We start from the raw sequence: 22,330 nt of genomic DNA, 5'->3' as shown, positions 1-22,330 counted from the left end.
TCAGTGGACCCCTGGTACTACCAGAGGAAGGAGAGACCGGAGAAGGTGGGAGTTTGAGGGTGCAAACAGGAGACTCTCTAAGCCAGGGGATGCAGGGGAAAAACCGAAGTCACCCAGGAAATGATTTTGATTCAAAACACACTATTATTTCACCTAATTTCTCACAACATATTAAATTAATTTTTTAAAAAGCAAAGCCAACGAAATAAAGTTGCTGACAACAGTTTTACAGAGGTGCTGAATACACAGAGTTTTCTTTAGCAGCTATAAGGTAAATATAAAAATGTTCCTATTACCACCACTCCGAGAGGGATAGTCTTGATTGTAACAGCTTCCCCCACAAGGCTGGATTTGGAGAAGAGATTTGCAAAGAAAATTTGGAGAAATCTTCCTCCCACAGCCACCTGCAGAGGAGTCTTGGGTAAGGGAGTGTGGGGGCTTTTGGAAATATGCTGGCCAGTACTCTCTCCCCCTCTACCAAGACAGGATTCCTCATCAGATCTAGTGCTAACAGAGAGAAAAAAAAACTATTTGTTTTTCAGTAACTTTAGTATTTAAAAAGTACAACATAAGGCCAATGAAGACAGGGGAGGCTTCCATTCTATTTCTGCAGGACCGCTGTCTAACCGAGGATGCTTAATAAAAACTGGCTGAATCAAAAATGGTGTACTCCCTCAGACATTTTTAAGTTGACAGAATTAAAAATACAAATTAAATCTAGAGCAGACTAAACTTTGTTAGATTTAGATTGTTTAGCTTAGAGCAGAGGGGGTGTGAGAATTAGAGCTGCCTCAAAGGACAATGAACAGCAGCCTTGGCATCTACAGGATGAAAAAAATCACTTTTGAATATATTAGGTGGTGTAGGTTCCTTTCCAACTCCATAATTCTGCCTATCCTATGAAGAGCAGGGCTTATTGGTCAACCAAGGAAAGCTTGGGCCAAATCTGGTTCATCCACCATTTAGAGGTTACTTTGAAACAAAAACAATCTTGCTTAGAATCAGCTTCCCCAAAGACCATGTTGTAAGGATTAGAAAAAAGAACCCAAATGCTCTGAAATCTTCAGTGAAGTCATGGACATAATGACTAGTTACTTAAGAAAATTAATAAAATGCACTGCCCCATCATGACTGCCAAACCCAATGGTCTAAGATATCTAGCCAATATTGAAACAGACATTTTCTCAATAGAATTGTTCTCATTCAATTGAAGTTCAATTCATCTTTCCATAGTACAAGTTTGCTGAATTATATATTACTTAATAAAAAGAGTTATCAAAACTACTTCCCTCTAGGCCTGGGATATGGTTGTATATTAAGATTATTCTTGGAACAAATTTGGGGGAGTCTGAGATAGATAGAAGTGGGGGTTGGAGGAAGAGAAGGAGGAGGTCTGAAGCAGTAAAAATTGAAAGAAAAATAATGCAGAAAAGGGAGCACCATTCCCTTGTTCTCTGAATTCACAAAATTCCCTAACAAACTCCCAATTTCATGTCATTCTGATCCATAGCCATTCTTCCAGCATAGAAATTTCATAGTGATTTTGAAATAATTTTCTTTCTTTAGCCTCACGTTAGCCAGCCAAGTGATCACATTCTATCAGCTTGGGCTTGAAAAGCTTGCAGACAGCAGCCCACGAAGGCCTAAGCCAGGCCCCCCAACCTCCCCTCCAACTCAACATCGAAAGTCGTGGTATAATCCACCCACTGTTCCCCTCCTGGTCACATCACACCAAGAATACTGCTTCTGCCATACTATCACTTGTTCTCGAAACAGGCATCCATGAAGGACTAACCTCGGTGGACAAAAATCACATCCCTAATATTGAAGTGAGGATGAATAAATATTGGGGAATGGATCACTGAATTCCTAATGAACCAAAGCCACCTGTAAGAGGAAGAATCTATTAATTAACTTGGAGATTAAATTTTTTTTTATTTTAAAAAAGGGAAGCAGTACTACTTTGTCACGTACACCCACAGGCTGACATTTTTGCCAAATACCATCATTCCGAAGCATTTCCTGATTTTTCTCTGTGCCAGTCAGGAGAATGTGTCTGAAGGCATCAGGAAGTCTACAGGCATTACACTCTGTTTGGGGCATTCCTCTAGGTCAGAGAGCCCACCAACCCATTCTTCCTTCATCTTCCTCTCCTTCTCCCTTGAATTATTCCCCATTTTAGGGCTAGAGATCATTGAGCTTGCCACCTGCAAACCCACCACTCGGCAGGGACGGCGCATTAGTTCTTACTAAGAGACCCAGGCAGATTTACAAGTCCAACCAAGCAGGAGGCTGGCACACACGCTTCTCAAAAACAATGCAATACAAATTTATTTTTCTTTCTTACATGTTAATTATCCCATGAGACTGGGAAGTTGGGATGAGCTTTTCCTATAAAGTTCTAGGTCAATTTTTCCTTGTAGTTACAGAGTTCAATTATATTATTTATTAGAATGAGGGGAGTTTGGTCCAGAGGCTAGAGAAAAGGCTGGGCTTTGGGTCAAGAACACTGGACTCTCTGGGAGTCAAGACTGCGGAGTAACCAAGAATGCTGGGCTCAAATCCTACCTCTGATATTTAAAAACCAAGTGAGACCCTCTGAGTCTTAGGCAGCCACCTAGGATCATATTACAGACTAAGGACCCAGAAATTCTGCTCAACACCCTCATTTTATCAAAGACTCAAGGAAGTTGGATGACTTACCCAAGACTATCAACAGGCAGCACTGTTTGGAAAGACAGACTTTTTTTTTTTTCCAGAAACAGAAAATAGATCTTAATCAAGCTGACTGGAATCCTGACTTAGCTGGATGACCTTGGGCAAGTCTAGAACTATCTGGATTCCTGCTTTGTTCATCTGCAGGATAAGTCTATATGCGTTTCTGGGTCATCATTTTCCAAATAGCAAACCTTGCCAGGGGCACCCAGCTCCTCCAAATTCTGGCTCCTCCTTCCCCAATCTTTCCTGGCTCCCCATCCACCTCTGAGTTATCAGGCTCCCCACCTCTGCAGAAAGCCTCACGGAGACTTCAGTGGCCTACAGTCCAACTGAGTCAGGAAACACCTGCTCTGAAAGTCTAAGCCATTTTTTGGATCTGGTTTAAAAAAAAGAAAAAAGGAAACCAAGAATCATGAGTCAGAAGCCAAAGTGGGACAGAAAAGCTCACCCAGCCTGAAGCTATGGGAGCTAACACGCAGGAGATGGGGGCAGTGACACTATGGTGGGAACTTAATGGGTGAACTGGGTTGGCTTTGCATCTCAACACTCTCAGAATCCAGTCCAATTGAGGGGCAGTCAGAGGGCAGATTCTCACCCACCCCTCACTACGTCCAGGGCCAGAGGATTCAGCTCATCGTTTAGTCTATCTGGTTCGGACAGCAGACAACTGCCCTCTCACCCCCAGAGCTCACACTGGTCCATGAGCAATCCTCCCTTTAGCCAGAGGAATCCTGACTGGTGAGGTCTCTGGCGGCCCCCTCCTTGCCCGCCGGGGCTTTGTCTCAAAAGGAGATCAGAGTGGAGGCCCCCAGCCCTTCCTGAGGATGGGGTCTGGCTTACTTCTGGCCTCCCGCCTCCCCTGAGCCGCAGCCCGGGCTCCAGGAGGCCACGTCAGCAGGATGCAGCGCCGGCTGCCAGGTCACACTCAGGACTGTCTGGGGAAGCCAGCAGGCAGCCGGGCACGGCAGGCCAGAGTGTGTTGCTTTGGTTTCTCCCCAAGTGCAGGAGCCGAGGAGGCTTGGGGGTGGGGGGGTGGGAGAGGAGTCTGCACTCTGCTTGGGAAGCCAACAGCACACACTTTGGGGCTCCACAGCAGGAATTCACATGTCCACATTCCCAGATGTTCCCCAAATATTTCCAGTTGCATCGTGGTTAGTTTCCCTCAAGCCCTTCCAAACCCCCTAACCCCCGCCCCTTTCTTTTCTTAGAAGACTCCCGGTCTCGCATCCAAATTCCTATTTGGAAATGTGTGTTCTGAGCCAAATCAAACTTCATGGTAGTGTTCCTATACCAGGATGCCTTGCAGCCATCCGACGGCACCGCCAGCCTCTAGTGGCGACCCGTCTCCTCCCACTGTGGATACGAAGCTGTCCCCAGTCTGGACCAGGACCATGTAACTACCAAGACCACCTGGGGGGGGGGGTCATCTGAAAGGATCCACTCCAAAGATCTTAGACAATATGACTTGGGAAAATCTCCGAATCCCAACAAGTCTTGCTTGAAGACCTCCAGGGACAGGGAGCTCATTACCTTCCAAGGCAGCCTGTTCTACTTTTAAACAAGCTCCTCTTGCTTCAAGTCTTAATTTGTCTCCACTCAGCAGTCACAATCCTTCCGTTTGGGGCTAAGGAGAGTAAGTCTTTCTCAAAACCCCTCCCACCCCTCAAAGTTTCTATAGTTCCTTCAATTATCTGATTCAACAGAAAGCAGGTTATCTTTAAAGGTTCCCAACCTAACACAATGCCAAACGTTGTACAAAGGTTAATCAATAAGGGGAGGTGACTCTGGCGAACCAGAGAATCCGTGTTCAAGTCCTGCCTTTGACACTACATGTGTGACCTCCCTGTACATAAGATAGGTCTGAGACTGCGGACGGGATGGGATAAGACCTGAGCTTCCACCACCACTCTACACCCTAGGCCATCTTGCCAAGAGATGAATTTCGTCACCTAGTAAGCAAGGGCGCTGGACTAAACGGCTCCTAGTCTTAAGTGGTGATTTTGCTACAAACGGAAGCTCCCCTTCATAGCCATGACCTTGAACCTGCTGCCATCTTGGTTCACCACACCAGAAAACCAAGCCAAAGAAGATGCTTTACTGATGGCTGCTCATAGCAACACTTTAAAAAAAATATTGAAAAGCCTATTAGGGAAATAATAGAGCACAGGGACTGGGAGTTTGGACAATGGGCAATGTTAACACAGGATATACTAAAATACCCTGGAAAGTCCCCAAAGTGCTACTGTGTCTCCATATTGGCAAACATGTTCCAATGTGCTACGGTTCACTTTTTTTCCTTACCGAATAGAACTGTCCTCTATAAAGTTTGGCTCTAGTCTACACCAGAGATTGCTATCATTCTACCATTTTATTTTCTTTTTTTAAAAGACACACTATGTTTCTTCCAATAGGATGGAATGTTCCCATCAATAATTCAGGTTTCACTAACTGTTATTTATATTTCAGACTGATGACAACCCTTATAATTTTCAAAAAACCAAAAATGCTGGGAAACTAATTCTTTAAGAGAAAAGATCCTGAAAAGAATCCTTTCTCCGCCCCCCCAAAAAAAAAAACCTTTTTAAAAGAATCCAATTAGAGCAGCAGCGCTTTATCTATCTGGAAAAAAATCTGAATTATTATGCACAGGGATTATGTAGAAGAAGACCATCTCCATTCAAAGGTAATAGATCTCTGGGTTACCAGTAGGGACAAAAAAGGGGAAAAATATAACAAGTTGAAGAAGCAGGGCAAGAAGAAAGCCCAATATTTTCCATGCAAAGTTGGGAGCCAATGATAAGACAGCCAAAGGGAGATTCTATTTTTCCTATAAGTTTCTGCAATCCCTGCCACGTGGATTTCCAAGGAGCCAAGATCCCTGAGATTTATAGAAAGTTGGGGAGTAGGAACCACCAAGGGCTTAAAGCAAATAAAACTGATACAGGTGGGTAACCCCAGGTGGTGGCATTGTTGGCCAGAGAAGACTCTCGGAAACAAAGAGCATTTTAGGATTTATTGTAGCAGAGAGAGTTGGGTCAGAAGTGAAGGGCTATTAAAGATCATCCATCCTGTATCTATTGACTCTGGGATCAGATCTCCAAGGAAGACTGAGGAGAAACAATGTCTGGGCAAATAATGAAATAAATGATAATCTTCTGAAACCTTGGAGGAAAGGTCAAGGCGCTAAAAACTATTAATCCCAAGGATGACAGGAGCAGGCCAAAGAAAAAGGCATTTGGTAGTTCACCTTAAAGAACCAAAAAATCAAGGTATATCTTAAACAAAGGAGGCAGAGATAGAACCAGCCCCAGTCCCATGGCAATGGGAAACTGAGGGAGGACACACAGCCTAGGTCACTATAGTCACAGAGGCCAGAGAGCGCTGGGGACTGGGGCACGGCCACCAAGCCGGCTCATCCAGAGAGGATGCCCCTCCTCCATGAGGTCACTCTGTCTCGCCAAAGACCAGAATGTACACTTGAGATGGACCAGACACTGGGTCCCATCCAGGCTGTGCCCTGGGTGGGGGTGGGGGGGCACAGAACCCACAGTTCGTAAAGGCCGAAAAAGCAAGGAATGGCCTTCCCATGGGAAAGTCCCATAACTGAAAGCTCTATCTGCCCAATTTGGCCATCCCCAGGGCTGCCACATCCTAGATGGATGGATGGATGGATGGATGGATGGATGGATAGGAGGGAGGAAAGGAGAGATAGATGGATTCCTCTAAAGACCTTTGGTCATTTTTACTACCTATGAAAGTCCAGTGCCTCCCTCAGTCTGGGATCTTTGAATGGTTTTTGAGAAAATACTTCAATGACTATATAGTAATATAAGGGGTTTCCTTTGTAACCTTATGCATTTAAAAGTTTCTGTGGGGTGGCTAGGTGGCGCAGTGGATAGAGCACCGGCCCTGGAGTCAGGAGTACCTGGGTTCAAATCTGACCTCAGACACTTAATGATGACCTAGCCGTGTGACCTTGGGCAAGCCACTTAACCCCATTGCCTTGAAATATCTAAAAAAAAAGTTTCTATGGAGAAAGGTCCCATGGGCTTCGCAAGACTGCCAAAGGGACCGCAACGCCACACTGAAAAGGTGAAGAGCTTCCGAACAAAAACACAGCCTTCTCATGGAGGCCCTTTAGCATCTACTGACATAGATTTGTTATGTCCTCTCCTTCCCACACTGTACATGCTGCCTAGTGGGGCCCACAGCCACCAGGGCACCCCCACCTCTTCCATACTCCCTTCCTCCTAACCCAGTCTCCGGGGGCTTAGCTGGAGCTCACAGGGCTATGACGTAAGGACCAGAGGGACCCCAGAAAGTCTTCTGCCCAACCTCCCACATTTTACAGAACATGAGACTTACGGAGCCTACAGGGCTTCAGAGCAGGTGGGCTTTGCAGCAAGCCCCAAGACTCATGGAAGTCATTTTCTTTCCCCCATACCAGGCCAGCCAAGCATGACATAAAGACTTTCCTGATGTCAACATTCCCCGGGGCCTTCACACTCACACACACACACACACACACACACACACACACACATTCCCATACTTACACACACTCATATACAATACACATACACATACACACTCACACTCTCACAGGCTCACATACACTCACATTCACATGCTCCAATAAGACAGTCTCTCTGGGGCTAAGAGGAGTTTCTGATTCTAGATCTTTCCATCACTGAGAATAGCTAACTTTGGAAAAACCATTCTCAGGTCTTCAGCTTCCTAGGGGGTTAGAGGAGAGGGCTGGTCTGGAGACCCTGGGGCCTGTGAATGTGAGGAAGCTGACAGGATGGCAAATGGAGAGCAAATGGAGTCCTGCCTCGGATCCACCTTGGCTGTGTGACGCTGGGCAATCCCCGGCACCTTCCTCCACCTCAGGGCGCTCGTCTGTGAAGTGGCTATACGAAGAGCACCCTCATCACGACGGGTGGCTTGGGAGTCATACCAGGGCAGTGAGACAGGACCCTAGCACACTGGACTTGCGGGGGGACCTGAAACAGGTCCCTTGGCCTCTCTCAGCCCCAGCTTGCTCATCTGTGAAATGGGGATCATAATATCACTCACCTCGGAGTTGACATAAAGATGAGGACATGAGAAGCTCCTCTTTAAAGCCCTGATATCAATGTTGACTAGAATGATGCTATTTGGTGTTACTCAGTTGTTTTCCAGTTGCATCGCATTTGGGTTTTCCTGGCAAAGAATCTGGAATGATTTGCTATTCCCTCCTCCAGTTCCTTTTTCAGATGAGGAAACTGAGGCAAACAGGGGGAAGTGACTTGACCAGAATCATACACTGTGTCTGAAGCTGGATTTGAGTGTGGGAAGGTGTCTTCCTGATTCCACCGTGTCACCTCACCATCCTTAATTAGGGCATAGAAGGTTTCTAAAATGCTTGTTGAAAGAATGAATGAATGAATGAGTTCAAGGACTGAAGGAATGAAAGGTTAGCCTGCTTTGGCCATGCCATTTCTCAAAGACCACCTCCTAAGGTATGGTGGCCTTGCCATCTACACAGAGTAGGACCTCATACCCATCAATCACAGCTGCTCAAAGCACCACACTATACACTCCCCTACAAAATCATCACAAAGTGGTCCCACTCTTCAACTATTTGAACAGCAGGCCTCTGAATACTCTCCTTCTTCCCTCATTTTTAGGGAAAAAAAGTCAGGAATAACACATTACTGGATCACTGAAAGAAATACATGGCGATTGTCAGTTTTGGATAGCAATGGAACAATCCTACTTTATAAAGTTAATTCTTTCCAGCAGAAAATGTTAGATAATGAAGATCTACCTGGAGATAGGCCCACACTCTCCACCCCCCCCAACTTAAAGGAGGATTAGGGGGCAGCCAGGTGGTGCAGTGGTCCTGGATCAGGAGGACCTGAGTTCAAATCCGACCTCGGACACTTAATGATTACCCAGCTGTGTGGCCTTGGGCAAGTCACTTAACTATTGCCTTGTAAAAAGTAAAAAAAGGGTTAGCCTTTCCTCACAAAGTAGGGGAATATAAGAAGCCAAGGACTCCAGAGCGACCAGAGGAAATAAAATCTGGAAACAAGTAGAAGCTGACTGAAGAACAGAGATCAATGCAGTGGATGAGGCATGCTATATATTAACTGAGAGAGGCCAGGGTCTCCAACATTCACTGGAGATGGACAACAGGGGAATCTGTTTTGTTCTCTACAGATATCTGTCAGTCACCTAGCACAGACTAACCTTCCCAACTCTAGGCTAAGTATTATGCTAACCCTTGTCATGAAGGTTTTGTCTTTTTTTTCCCCCATGAATGGGGGGATGAGGAGGATTTTAAAAAAAAAGAGAAAATATATTTTTGTTAACTGAAAAACTATTTTTTAGTAAAAAGCTAGTCATGTGGGATAGAGAAGAGGGAAACATGCTACTCCTGGAAAAGGGAAAATGGAAAAAGTACTCCCAATCCTGCCCTGGATGGGGGAGAGTGGAAGCATATTTGAAGCCCCTGTAAATCTGCAGACTGGCACAGCGTCATGGGCCACTGGGAAGGGTGGAAGGTTAAAGGATCCAGTATCAAAGGAACAACGCAGGCTTAAAATACATCTTAAACAGGTGAGATCGGTTCCGCTAGTGGGGGCCTTCCTGTTTGGCCATTTCCACCTCCCATAAATTCATCACCCGGAGCAACATTACAGCACTTTTGACTCAGAGAAGGGCCCCATTTTCTTCAAAGGCAATTTCCACGGTTAATTGCTGGTCTTCGGTCGCCTGGGCAGGGAGGGTCCAGCCTTGGGTAGAGGCACCTGTTGCTCCAGCCTCTCTCTCCCAGTGAAGAGTGGAGCTAGGGCCTTCAAGTCCGGTGGCCGAGGACAGTCCAACAGGTGAGTGACCAATTCACAGTGGGAGGCTATACAACCCAGGAAAAATGACCTTTCGGGGATCTTAACAAGAAATTTCTGGAACAGATGCTTTTTTGTTAAGTGATCTAACACCTTTTATTTTTTTAATGGCATCCCAGTAAGGTAGAAGAATCCTTGAGCAAGCCATTTGGATTTCATCATCAACTTAAAGAAGTCACACAGCTCACGTTCTCAACCTCAGTCATACTATGATACTGTTCTTGCCCTCAGGGAGCTTACAGTTGGTAGGTTATCTAAGAATACATAAAAATATATATATTCATGGAGTGGCACTAGCGACTGGGAAGCAACAAGACCTTGTGAAGGAGGCGGCATCTGAGCTGAGCTTGGAAGGAATGAAGGGACAAGAGGGTCTGGCTGATGGAGAGACAGGAAAATAATGATCTAAGCCCATGCCTCAGCGAGCGGGTGACAAGACCCCGGGAAAGCTAACTAACCTCTCGGTGTTGGGGCAAATCCCTAAGACCCCATTGGTCTGTCCCTCATTCCCTATGCCAGTGAAATCACAGGTTTGAGTGCCTCACCCATGGCAGATCTTAATTAATATAGACTAGTAGATGACCTAACTCAAGGAGATTCCAATACACCCGATGATCCAGCAGCTACAGCGGGAAGCTGCAAAGTGATTTCAGATGAAGCCTTTGGACAAGATGGTGTCCCTTCCAACCCTGATGCTCTACATATAGAATGTCCCATTAATCTTAGGGTATGATGACTTTGGGGACATGAAAGTAGATTCATGATTTCCTCCTCCAAGAGGGGCAGGGAAAGGGAAGATCGAGTGGTCAGTACCTTGTCGGTCCATCTTTCAATTGTTGCTTCTCTAGGGCCTCTGCCTCTCCATCCCTGGAAGCCCCAACTCCAGTTTGCTCTTCAGTCACTCTCAATGATTTTTCCCACCTCTTCAATAATCAGGCACAATACCGACAAAACCTACCTTCTCTTGCCCTGCCACCCCCTCCTTGTACAGACATACATACACACATATCACATACACATATGCATCCCCTCTTTCTCTGCTATCATTTTTTCTTTTCATTTAGAGCTTATGAAAATGACTCTTGCGGCCCGAAACACGATATTCTCTCCCCAGGCTTCCTCAGGATCTACTAAGGGGAGAGGTATCCATTACCTGAGCACCTGGAACAAGTCTCAACTACTCTGCCCAGGATGTTCCACCTCGCTAAATTACAAGGCTCGGATGGAGCTCGGGACTAAGGAAGAGAGGACTTCAAATCCTGCTTCTGACATGACCCAACTGAACCACCCTGAGTGAGGGTTCACACTCTCAGACTCAGTTTCCTCACCTGCAAAATAGGAATATCAGCATCCAACTCACAGATTTGGGAGCCCATGGAAATACGCAAAGCATAAAGGCTAAATTCTACCTAAATGGTGGCTATTTGTGTCATAAATATTAGCTGACCCCTCTCCTCCAAGGTCTTTTGCCATTTCTAAATCCATGATTATTCTAGAAGAGGCATTTTCAATTAGGAGAAGTTCCTACAAATGAATCTTTCAAACTCTTTTCCAATCCTCCTTAATTACACATCTAAACATCTCTGGGACATGCAAAGCAATTACATTTATTCTCATTACATAAGAAGGGAGGCACAGAAAAGTGAAATTAATTTCATGTGATGAGGCACCGAGTCAGGAGATCCCAAAAACTAAACAATTAAAAGACAGACATTTGAAAATGGCCCAGGACGTCTTGGCCAGTTCTCAATGATGGACAAGGGAAAAGACAAACCAAATGAAGGCCAGAAAGGAGAAACAGAAAAAGAAAAACTGCAAAAAGGAGGGAAGAAAATTTATCTTCATGCTTATTATTGAAGCATTTGATTATGTAACATGGTTTCAGGCATGGTGTGCTCTGGATTTCAAGCGAGAGGACCTGATTTTGAAGCTTGGTGACCAATAGGAGAGCCCTGGAGGCTCTGGGGCCTCAGTTTCCCCATCTGTAAAGTAGGAGATTACATAAGATGCCATCCAAGTTCCTTATGGCTCTAAATCTTTCTTGGGGTCCCCTCCCACAGCTAGCACTAGGGACCCATCCCTCCCACCCCCATCAATATCTCTTTCCTCTCTCATTGATCAACCCTTTAATTATCATATGTATACCTATCTTTTCATTCTCCAGGACTCTAAGCTGTTTGAGGGCAGGCATGATGCAGTTTTCCAATTCAAATCCCTTAGCACCTATACCATTAAATAAATCATCTGAAGTGAGTAATGAATAAATGGATGCCAAACTGAAAGGACTTTTAAAAACAAATCTCCTTTGCCAACAAACTCTAGACTCAATTCATCACAATCCACTCAAGAGATGAAACACCGGGAAGGGATATAAGGAACAGATCCAAAATGACACAGATTGGCCAGTGTGGATTGTGAAGGAGTCTCAAAGCTGATCAGAAGATAGGGGTCTCCTTGGAACTCTGACTCCTTAGGATACAAAGAAGAAACAGAAATGACCCTTGGAAACAGAAATGGCCAGAAAGATTCTGTGGAAATCTATCCAAGGAGAGGTAAAAATCCTAAAAACTCCTCTTCCAACTACCCACTCCAGGATCAATAGGGAGGGTCATTCGCAGAGAAGAAGGTTCCATAGGATTAATCAAGGTCACACTTTCCTCCCCCCTCCCCTTCCAAAAAGGGTGATAGTGGTGGTGAGGAGGGAACCAAGACAATATCCCAATTTCGAGATTCACAGATCCACTCTTCCACCATTAAGCTCTTGATGAAAGTTGAGGACTACCCTTCATGAAAGGAAAAAGAAAAAAGAAAAAAAAAACAACCAAGGAGGGAAGAGCCGAGCGTTCACATCAACTTTTTTCCAGAACCACATCTTCGCTCAAGCTGACTGCAAAGTGAGGAGAATCTAAGGTCCCTGTGTCCACTGGGGTAGGATTTTTTTTTTAATCCAACTGACTAAGCAGAACAAAACATGATTTGAAAGGTCTTCTTCCAACCAATTTTCTCCTACTTGGAGAGAAAGACTGAAAATTCTATGAGCAGATGAAATGGTGGCCCCACGACAGAAGCCCCAGGAGGAAAAAAAAACCAAAAAATCTTGCCCACAAGAAGCTGACATTCTCTCAGGAGAAACAACATGTTGTTTGAAGCATAAACAAAATAAAATAATCAAGAAATCAGAGAAAGGGCTCTGGTATATTGAAGGGGAACTTCACCAAGGGGGCTTGAAAAATACCTGCGTGGGGGCAGCGGATAGAGCACCAACTCTGGAGACAGGAGGACATGAGTTCAGACTTCAGACAAATACCACTGCCTTGTAAAAACAAGAGAAGAGAAGAGAAGAGAAGAGAAGAGAAGAGAAGAGAAGAGAAGAGAAGAGAAGAGAAGAGAAGAGAAGAGAAGAGAAGAGAAGAGAAGAGAAGAGAAGAGAAGAGAAGAGAAGAGAAGAGAAGAGAAGTCATGAAGGAAAATCCATCAAGATGAGAAGGAATGAAAAGCCCTCAAGCTTCCTTGATGAAGGGAATGCCTCAACTATGAGACAATGGAACCATTTAAGTATTATCAGGGAGGACAACTCAGCATCTAACAAGTTAGACTGAGTTAGACCATTAGGCAGCTAGGGAGTGACACCTTGGATATCCAGTCTCAGAGACCAGAGGACTTAAGTTCAAAATCCGCCTCCGGTCCTTATTAGCTAGGAGACTCTGGGCAAGTCACATTCTATCTGCCCATCAGTGTTTACTTATGAAAAATGGTTATGATGATAGCACCTTCTTCACAGTCTTGTTGAGATAAACACAGAAGATGGCTTATAGGGGGCAGCTAGGTGGCACAGTGGATAGAGCACCAGCCTTGGAGTCAGGAGTACCTGGGTTCAAATCCGACCTCATTTAATAATTACCTAGCTATGTGGCCTTGGGCAAGCCACTTAACCCCATTGCCTTGAAAAATTAAAAAAAAAAGATGGCTTATAGAAAGTGCCTTGTGAACCTTAAAATATTATGTAAATGCTAATTGTTCACTGTTTTTATTTTTATTATTACCTACTTCACAGGGTTATTGGGAGGATCACATATGCTTTGCAAACTGTGAAGCATTACATAAATGTTTATTATCATTGTCACTCTCATTGTTGTTTTTAAGAAACAAAGACTTTTTTCCCATAAACTCCATAATAATAGTAAACTTCTAGTCTCATTCCATATGCCTTAAATAAGAAAAAGACTGCCATTGACTACCCATGTTCACTCCATTAGGTAAGTCACTTTTCCCTCTGGACATTTTCATCTGGAAAATGAGGGGTGGGTCTCCAAAAAGCCTCTTCTGGTTCTGAATCTGTGATTTCTCAATTATCTGGGCTTATCTTCTAAAACATTTCCATGCATTATCATCTTTCAAGGAATCCAAAGTGAAAATAACCCAATCTAGCTGCTCTCACTCAGATCACTACTCCGATGAGGTGGACTCTTCCCTTGGTTACTAGGACATCTCTTCTTATTCCTAGATATCTTAATTTATTATTTTTTACAATTTTATTTATTTAAGGCAATAAGGTTAAGTGACTTGCCCAAGGTCACACAGCCAGGCAATTGTTAAGTGTCTGAGGCCGGATTTGAATTCGGGTCCTCCTAACTCTAGGGCTGGTGCTCTCTCCATTGTGCCACCTAGTTGCCCCCTCAATTTTTTTTTAATGAAAACAGGAACTGGTTACCTTTTAAGACTTTTCCTTCAATTTCCAACTAAGTTTTATGGGTAGGCGAAACATAAATTGGGAAAGATGGAACCAAGACATAAAAGTCAACATGCTAGAAAAAGAAATATGTGTAGCCATGAAGGTAAGAGGCAACAGAAACATTCTTCGTGTTTTGAATTCCCGGACAAGGGAAGATCCGTGACATTTAAAGAACTGTGAGAAGCCAGATCTCACTTTCAAAAGTGGCATTTTACACATTGTTTCAAACAAAATGAGCAAAAGCGTCTAGGTGTTGAACTCTAAACAAGAGCAGCCATTCTCTGAATTTCTTTATATTACCTTATAAACACTTTGAACTGACCAAAATAGGAGGAAACAGAAAATGTCTCTCCCCTCCCCAACAATGCTGCTAAAGAAGCCAAGATTGAGGACAAAGGAGTCCCATGTCAAGAATATCTAAGTTTACCTCTCTACTTTCCTGAAATGAAAAATGGCCATAGAAACTCCATAAGACAATAAAAGATATTCCCCCAGAAGGTAGGGGTTGTGGTGGCAAGTGGAGGAGAAGTAGGAGCAAAAGAGCAATGGAGGTGACCAGAGGAATAGAGGATTCATCCAATGAGCCTGGGCTAGGGAAGAATAAGAGAAAGACCAAGAAAAGAGAAGGGACTCTAAGAAGAGAAGACTTCAAACTTGGTGGCCACTTCATAGATGATGGTTTCTCTGACTCTTGCAAGCAGGGCTTGCTTCATTCTTTGCACGTATATTTACAACTTCTTTGCAAGTGTATTGAAACCATGTGCCCAGTGGTTGGACAGGTGGTACAGCATGCTTAGGAACTGACTAATCAATGGATTGATGGATTTTTTTTTCTTCCATAGGGTTGAGCTTGAGATTAACAGGAGCTGACAGACATTTGAAAGGAAAGAGACATCAGTATGGCATCGTGGCCCTCGAGTATGGAATTAGGGGCACATACAACTGACTTTCAGGTATAGGACAGATACTACCATCTTGGCTCTGGAATGATGTGGGGAAGATACACGTTCTTCCTCCTTCAATCCCTGATTACCTTAAAGGCTTGGACGATTTCATTTTTGTCTTTGTATTACCAACTTTGCCAAAATGATGAGCCTAACTAGTCCATCCCTACCTGGAGGAGGGGTCTCTGTACTGAGACTTGCTCCCCTGATTCCTTGCCCTGTCCCTAATCAAGACTACCACTGCATGAACCTTGTTCACCTTCCTCATGGCTTAAGACTCCTCACTTTCAAATTCCCCACTGGTGGTCTTGCAATCCCCCCCCCCCCAAGCTTTCTGGCTCTCCTCTTGGGATGATCATAATCCTTAAGAAAATGAAACTGTCTGGGTCTCCCTTTGCCTAGATTTATATCTCTTAAATATAAAGTATGCTCATATCCCAATTTCCAGTTAAGTTTTACCCAGCTCATAGTATGAACTAATAAATGTCTTTTGTCATTTTAATAAATACTTACTGATTAATTAAATCAGTTCCTTTGGAGGGAAGCAGTGCAGCATGGTGAAAAACATAATAGGCTTTGGAGTCAGAGGAAGGACCTGGGTTAAATCCCACCTTTCCAACTTACTCCCCGTCACCATGGACAAATTGTAATACTTAAGTCTCTTTGGGTCTTATTTTACTTTCTTCATCTGTAAGAGAAGGGGTTTGGATGATTTGACCTTCCTTAAGACTGTGGCCACATCTCACATAGAGTTCCACCATTTTGTTGGGTCATCAAATGCTTTTTTGTTGGTTAGTCAACTTTGGGGAAGGGGGAGACACAATTTGGGTGGGGTTCCCCCAATGGCCATGCTACACATCTGAATGCTACAAGCACAAGAACAGAATGATTGTGATGTTAAGTATCATAAACCTAGAATTACTTTCAATTATTTGTATTTATTCACTTCTTATATTTTATTTTTATACTATGGTTTTATGTATGTCTTTCCCATCAGAATGTAAGCAAATACAGCTCTTAAAACAGTATATAGTAGACACTTACATTTAGGTTGGGAACACAATTTTAAAATATCTTCCACCCACTTGGCTGCAAGCTGAAAGAGACTCAGTGCCTATATTCAGTGAGCAAAGGTTTTGGACATTCAAAACCAAAATGGAAACAGTCCCTGTTTATCCAAAGAGCTTCCTTAAATCCAAATGAGGAAGGAAAGGAAATACATGCATATACCTGAAGTGAATAAATACAAATACACGCTAAATTGTTCAATGTAAGACAGTCTGACAGGGAAGGCACTTGACCTTTACTGTGGAGCAGCAGAAGTGGATAAGATCCTAAGAACCAAATGGTTAAGCCAAGGATCACCTCCCTGAAAATCTGCAGGAGGACTTGGCTCAGGACGGCCCTGATGGTTTGAAGAATGGCATTTTGGGGCAAGTTGATGTGCTGACAGCAAAGCACCTAAAATCCCAAGAAAACAACAGAAAATGCTTCTCATTAACATAAGGCCCATTTTTCACAAACAAAATTAAATCCAGTTGCAGATCCATCACAGGGGCCCCCCTGGAAGGGAGGGTTTTCTAGTAGCCAGGGGAGTGGGATGCATTCACATAGTGACAGTTTTATTTCTACAACTTCTGAAAGTTTTTACTTAATACCAAAGAAACTAAAAATAAAAAAAGCCCATTGGCTCAATTCAGCCTCATCACACTTCATGAATCATAACAGAGTCGCTGATTTCTCTGTTGTCGAAATAAGGAGCCCTATTTAAATGAATCCTTCCAGTCAAGTCATGGAACACGCAGGTGTCAGGGGTATGAGGCTGAAGCAGGATTCAGCACCAGTTTGCAAAACAGAGTGATGAACTCATTTATTTCCCATCTTGAGAAGTGAGTAAAGCCAAGGCCTGGGGCTTTCAACACGAGTCTTGTGGAAGAAGCCTGACGTTCTCCTCTGGAGAACCTGAGCTGAAGATCCTGCCCTCAAATGAAGTCTTTCTAAACTGCTTGTTTATCATAGATCTTTGTACTCTCTCCGTAGCCAGGGCTCCTATCTGGTACCTTCTGGCAAAGTCCAGGAAATTCTATGGACTACTCAGAATAAGGTAAAGACCAAATGCAAAGGATTAACAAGGGAAAACAATAACATAAAAATACATTTATCAAAGTACTTAAGAAAACCAACCACAAGCTCATTTCTCCCCCCACCCATTAAAAACTTCTAGTTTAACAAATAAAATTGAAGATTTTAAACAGAGAATAATGATGATGATGATGATGATGATGCTATCCCACACGTGTGTGGGTGTATGTGGAACACACATGGGTGCATAAAACAGTTGGGTGCATTGCTTAGCATAGAACTGCAGGGTGTGCATCTATAATGTGCTATCTATGTGACATGCCATATTTTGTGATCATGTGTACTGTGTAATGCAGATATAATCTTTAAGTGTGCAGGTGTCACTGTTCACACCTATAGAATGCAAATACGAATATATAATCTCTAGGCTGTGTATAGAAATATATTAAAGATGTGGACATGTATGTATGTGTGCGATCTTATGACAGTTAAAATATGTGTGGATGTGTGCATGCATGTAACCTATACAATGCCAAGTCACTGAACCCCACTGCCTTGCAAAAACAAAAGCAAAATACATGAAAGGATCATATAGAATGCGAGTATAAAACTATTAAAGGTATAGTCACACATGCATGTGTGTACAGGCATCTTTTTTTTTTAAGGTTTTTGCTAGGCAATGGGGTTCAGTGGCTTGCCCAAGGCCACACAGCTAGGCAATTATTAAGTGTCTGAGACCAGATTTGAACCCGGGTACTCCTGACTCCAGGGCCGGTGCTGTATCCACTGTGCCACCTAGCCGCCCCCAGGCATCTATTTTTTTAAAATAAGACTTGACTGAAGCCCAGGCCTGGGCTGAAGAATCCCAGGTCATTCCACCTGACAAGCCCCCTCGGGGTGGCCACTGCAGGAGGGTGACAAGGAGGTTTCAGCTCAGAGAACCCCACCCCGACGGCCTCCAGGCTGAAGAGCGCGGGCAGCTGGAGGGACCAGGGAGGGCTTCCGGCTTCCTGCGGCAAGTGACTCAGGCTGGGTCGGGAAGGGATGGGGGGGATAAGCAAACACACCAGCCCCACATCAGTCACCTCAGGAAGGTGAGGACCGGCACCTGAAGAAAGCAACCACAAGGAGGGGGAGCACTCTGGGAAGGGGATTGTGCAGTGGAACAGTTCATCTATTGGATATACAAGTAAGAATGACAAGGTAAGATGGAGGAGGGTGGGCAGGCCCAGAGGGGGTCCCTTCTCCTCCAGGGTAAGAGGGAGCCTCAGAGGGCATGTGAGCTGGGCAGGAACTGGAGGAGGGAAGATGAGGGGAGGGCCTTCAGGCGGAGGAAACACCAGAAGATGTTGTGGGAGGGAGAGCGGGAGCAGGAAAGCACCTGCTCTCAGATCACAAAGAGGAGGGGGTGCAGGTTCCAGTTGGTGCGACCAGATGGGCTCTAGCCGGTCCTTTATAGACACTCAGCAAGCTCTGAGGATGTAAAGCACTTGCCACAGTCAGGACCCTTCTACAGCCCTCTGCAATCCAATGATTCTTGTTTCATGGAAAATATTGAGAAATACTCCACTCCAAATCCACGGCTTCCCCAGCACATTGTCAGCATCCTGCATTTTTCTTTCTTCATCATCCTCCTGCATATCCCTGGGAAAACAGTAGCTCTCTTCCTTCAGGAGGTCCAAGGTTCTTACCTGGCCAGTCCCATCCCCTCCAGGTGATGTCACACAACAAGCCCAGAAGCCAAGGCTGAGGTCCTCTCCATCCACACCAAGCTCCTATGACTTGCCATCCTTCCCCAGGGAACACATTTTAATAAAGGAAAAAATCCAAGTTGCTTCAACAGAGTTAAGACACAACAAGGCAGCCCAATGGAGAAAGCCCCGCCAGGTCTGGAGATGGGAAAAGCTGAGTTTAAATTCTGCCTTGGACACTTGTCTGAGCCTGGGCAAGTGCCTTGACCTTTGTCTGCCTCAATTACTTCATCTACAAAATGGAGATAAACATCTCACCCCCAGGGATGCCATGGAGAATAAGAGAATATTTGTCAAGGTCTTTGCAAACCTAAAAGTGCTATAATAATGCAAGCTTAATGTTATGAATAAATCATTTTATTTCAAGACTGTAGGATAACAAAGTTAGAGCTGGAAAGGTCAGCTGCTCTAACTTTCATTTTCAAAGGGACAAATGAAGGGAAGTTGGGTGACACTGCCCAAGGTCACACAGAAATTAGGTACCTGAGGGAGGATTTGGAGTCCATAGCCAAGCCTTCAGTCAAGGGTGAGTTGACTTAAAATGTATGTTGCCAAGTTATGTCCAAGAAAACACACACACACACACACACACACACACACACACCACACACAGCGCAACATGGCGGGAAAAGTGCTAACCACTCACCTTTACTCAAATAGAGGATCTGTACCAGTTTCCCTTCCATCTGTAACAGCCAAGATGCTACCCATTCAAAGATTTAAAGGTCTAAGCCCAAATCTGGAGCATAGTAATTCCTTAACAAAAACTTAATGATTGAGCACAAACAATCATTCCCATCTCCTCCCCTAGCATTAACATCACAAGATATAAGATGCTCTTCAAAGTCTATTAATACAACCTCTTCATTTTACAGAGGAGGAAACTGAGGGGTTTAAAGATCAGTTGGGTTGCCTGTCCAGTACTGGCTTTTTATGAGAACTCCTATTACTCCCATAAAGTTTTGGGGGTAAAGAGTATATTTTGCTAACCGCTTTCCAAAGGGCAGAATCTTTGTGGTTCCATTTTCAACCAGTCCACGAGTAGAGAGGCCAAAATAAAAGCAAAATATTTTAGATGAGAAGAGACTCGACTGTTCATTTTTGGAACTGAAAATGAGTCACGTGTTCATTTCAATCTAATGCTGTCAACATTGGGGTTCCTTCTTTTTTTGAGGGGGAGGGAGTTGTGGTTCCGTTTTTTTTTTTAAACAACTGACTCATGATGGGGTTTTCTTTCTCTCCTAACTCATACCATCAACCAAGGTAACGCACTTGCAGAGTCCAATTACTAAAGTTCTGCAGGATGATGGGTGGCAATTTGCACAGTGAAGGCTACTTTGCATATGAACTAGCTCTCATTAGCAACCAGGAATTTTTCATATTATTTATTAATAAAGAGCAGATTTTTCTTTTAAAGAGAAAAATCTGCTCTTTAATACTAAGTGTGAGACATGGATGAGTATGCGAGAGACACACACACAGTCAATTATAGAGACACCTGAAATTATCAGGGCAATACCTATCTGACTTATCTAGAGAACATCTCTCTACTAGGTGGCTCAGTAGATAGGAAGAGCAAGGGACCTAGTCAGGGAATCCCGAGTTCAAACCCTGCCTCAGACACTTACTAGACAAGTCACTTAATCTCTCAACCTCAGTTTCTTCATCTGTAAAATAATTATAGAATAAAAGAAGAATAGAAATCAGGGCTGCTGTGAGTCTAAAATATTGATAAAATGCTTATTATCATTACTATTATTAGATCAAAGTGCTATGTGTTATCATGATTCTTCAAAAGCCCACCAGAATGAAAGAATGGAACGCATTTTTTTAAAAAAAAGTCATCTTAGATACTACAGACTGATTCAGAAAAAAAAAAAAAAAACTTAACTAAAACCAACCAATTCTTCCATCCCCTGTCTTTTGTGTCCATAATGTAAGTGTTTTCTTTTTTGATCCAATATAAGGCAGCAGCAGGTACTACAATGTTTTCAGTGGATGGGGAAAAACAAAATCATTCCTATTGAGTTGATTTTGAGAAACTGAAGGACAATTTCCCAAGTTTACTTCTTTATTTATGCAACGTTGAGATCGTGCCTGGGTGTTCATAAGGCTACAGCAAAAGGTCTGGTTTCAATCCAATCATTAACCTCACATTGACCCTGTCCATGGATAAAATTTATAATTTACACAAAATTCGGATTACTGTCAAAGAGGGCAGCAGCTCGAATTGCCCCCCCACTACTACTTGTATAATAACCTTTAGAACTGAGCTCCATGACCATATTAACCTAATGAGTAGCACTCAATATGATGTGAGATGCTCTGGTTCATTTCCCTGGACATGATGATGCTGGGGAAGAGACGTGAAGACCACCACCAGAAAGGGATGATTGCCCCAAGCCTGAGAATCCCAACAAAGAATTTTTATTTTTTATTTTTTCATCATTGTGATGCCTCTCAGCAAAACCGATATGTGTGTTGATATGCTATCACTGGTCGAATCACTAAGTTGTTAGTGATTTGAGGTAGATCCATGAGGTAGACCCAAATACTGAGCACATCCCCCAATTCAAATAAAACCCCCTGCCTTGAGGTTGCACAGAGTGTTTCCACCACGGGATCCAATGCCTTGACAGTAGGAAACCAAGAAAATCCAAGATACATATTTTGACTTCTGAAAAAGCATATGAAAAGCCCAACTTGCTTGAAGCAATAAACTGGGGGGAGAAATCTATTGGATGAGAGCTTGACCCCAAAATGTCCTTACCTTGAATGCACTGAAGAGTTCCATCCTCAGCCCTGATTGTAAAACTTTCTCCCGGATTAACTTGAACTAGGATGACCTGTCAAAATAAAACATTAATTTCAATTTCATACTAGAAACATCTGGTCTTTTTATGATTATTATTTCAACCACTTTATTACCATGATTTATATCCCAGACAGAGGTATATAAAAAAGTGAAGGGAAAAAAAACAAAACCAAAACCCAGGATCTTAAATAACCACAAAGCCTGGGGCACAACCAGAGTTTTAGAACCAAAAAAGACCCCAGTAATGAATGGTGTTGAATTAAAATTGGGCTAAATGTATTCTCCAGTAGAACCTAAAATAGCATGTAACCAAATGTTCACAAAAGACTGAGGTCTCCTCTCTGGATGAGGCAAAGAAACACTTCACTGTTCCCCTCCTCAGCTTAGGGGGTAAA

The 22,330-nt window shown here is 43.6% G+C and overlaps 1 protein-coding gene across 1 annotated transcript in view; it reads right to left on the bottom strand.

Moving 5' to 3' along the window:
• Positions 1-22,330, bottom strand: part of FNDC3B (fibronectin type III domain containing 3B) — a 351,337-nt gene that overhangs the window by 208,229 nt on the left and 120,778 nt on the right. The window contains exon 3 of the mRNA XM_074190931.1: positions 21,891-21,966. Coding sequence (XP_074047032.1) covers positions 21,891-21,966 — 76 coding nt within the window. The remainder of the gene's footprint in view (positions 1-21,890; positions 21,967-22,330) is intronic.

The sequence above is a fragment of the Macrotis lagotis genome, chromosome 6, assembly GCF_037893015.1.
Source record: "Macrotis lagotis isolate mMagLag1 chromosome 6, bilby.v1.9.chrom.fasta, whole genome shotgun sequence".
Lineage (NCBI taxonomy): Eukaryota > Metazoa > Chordata > Mammalia > Peramelemorphia > Peramelidae > Macrotis > Macrotis lagotis.
The sequence above is the reverse complement of the archived record's forward strand: the minus strand, read 5'-3'. Positions and strand labels throughout refer to the sequence as shown.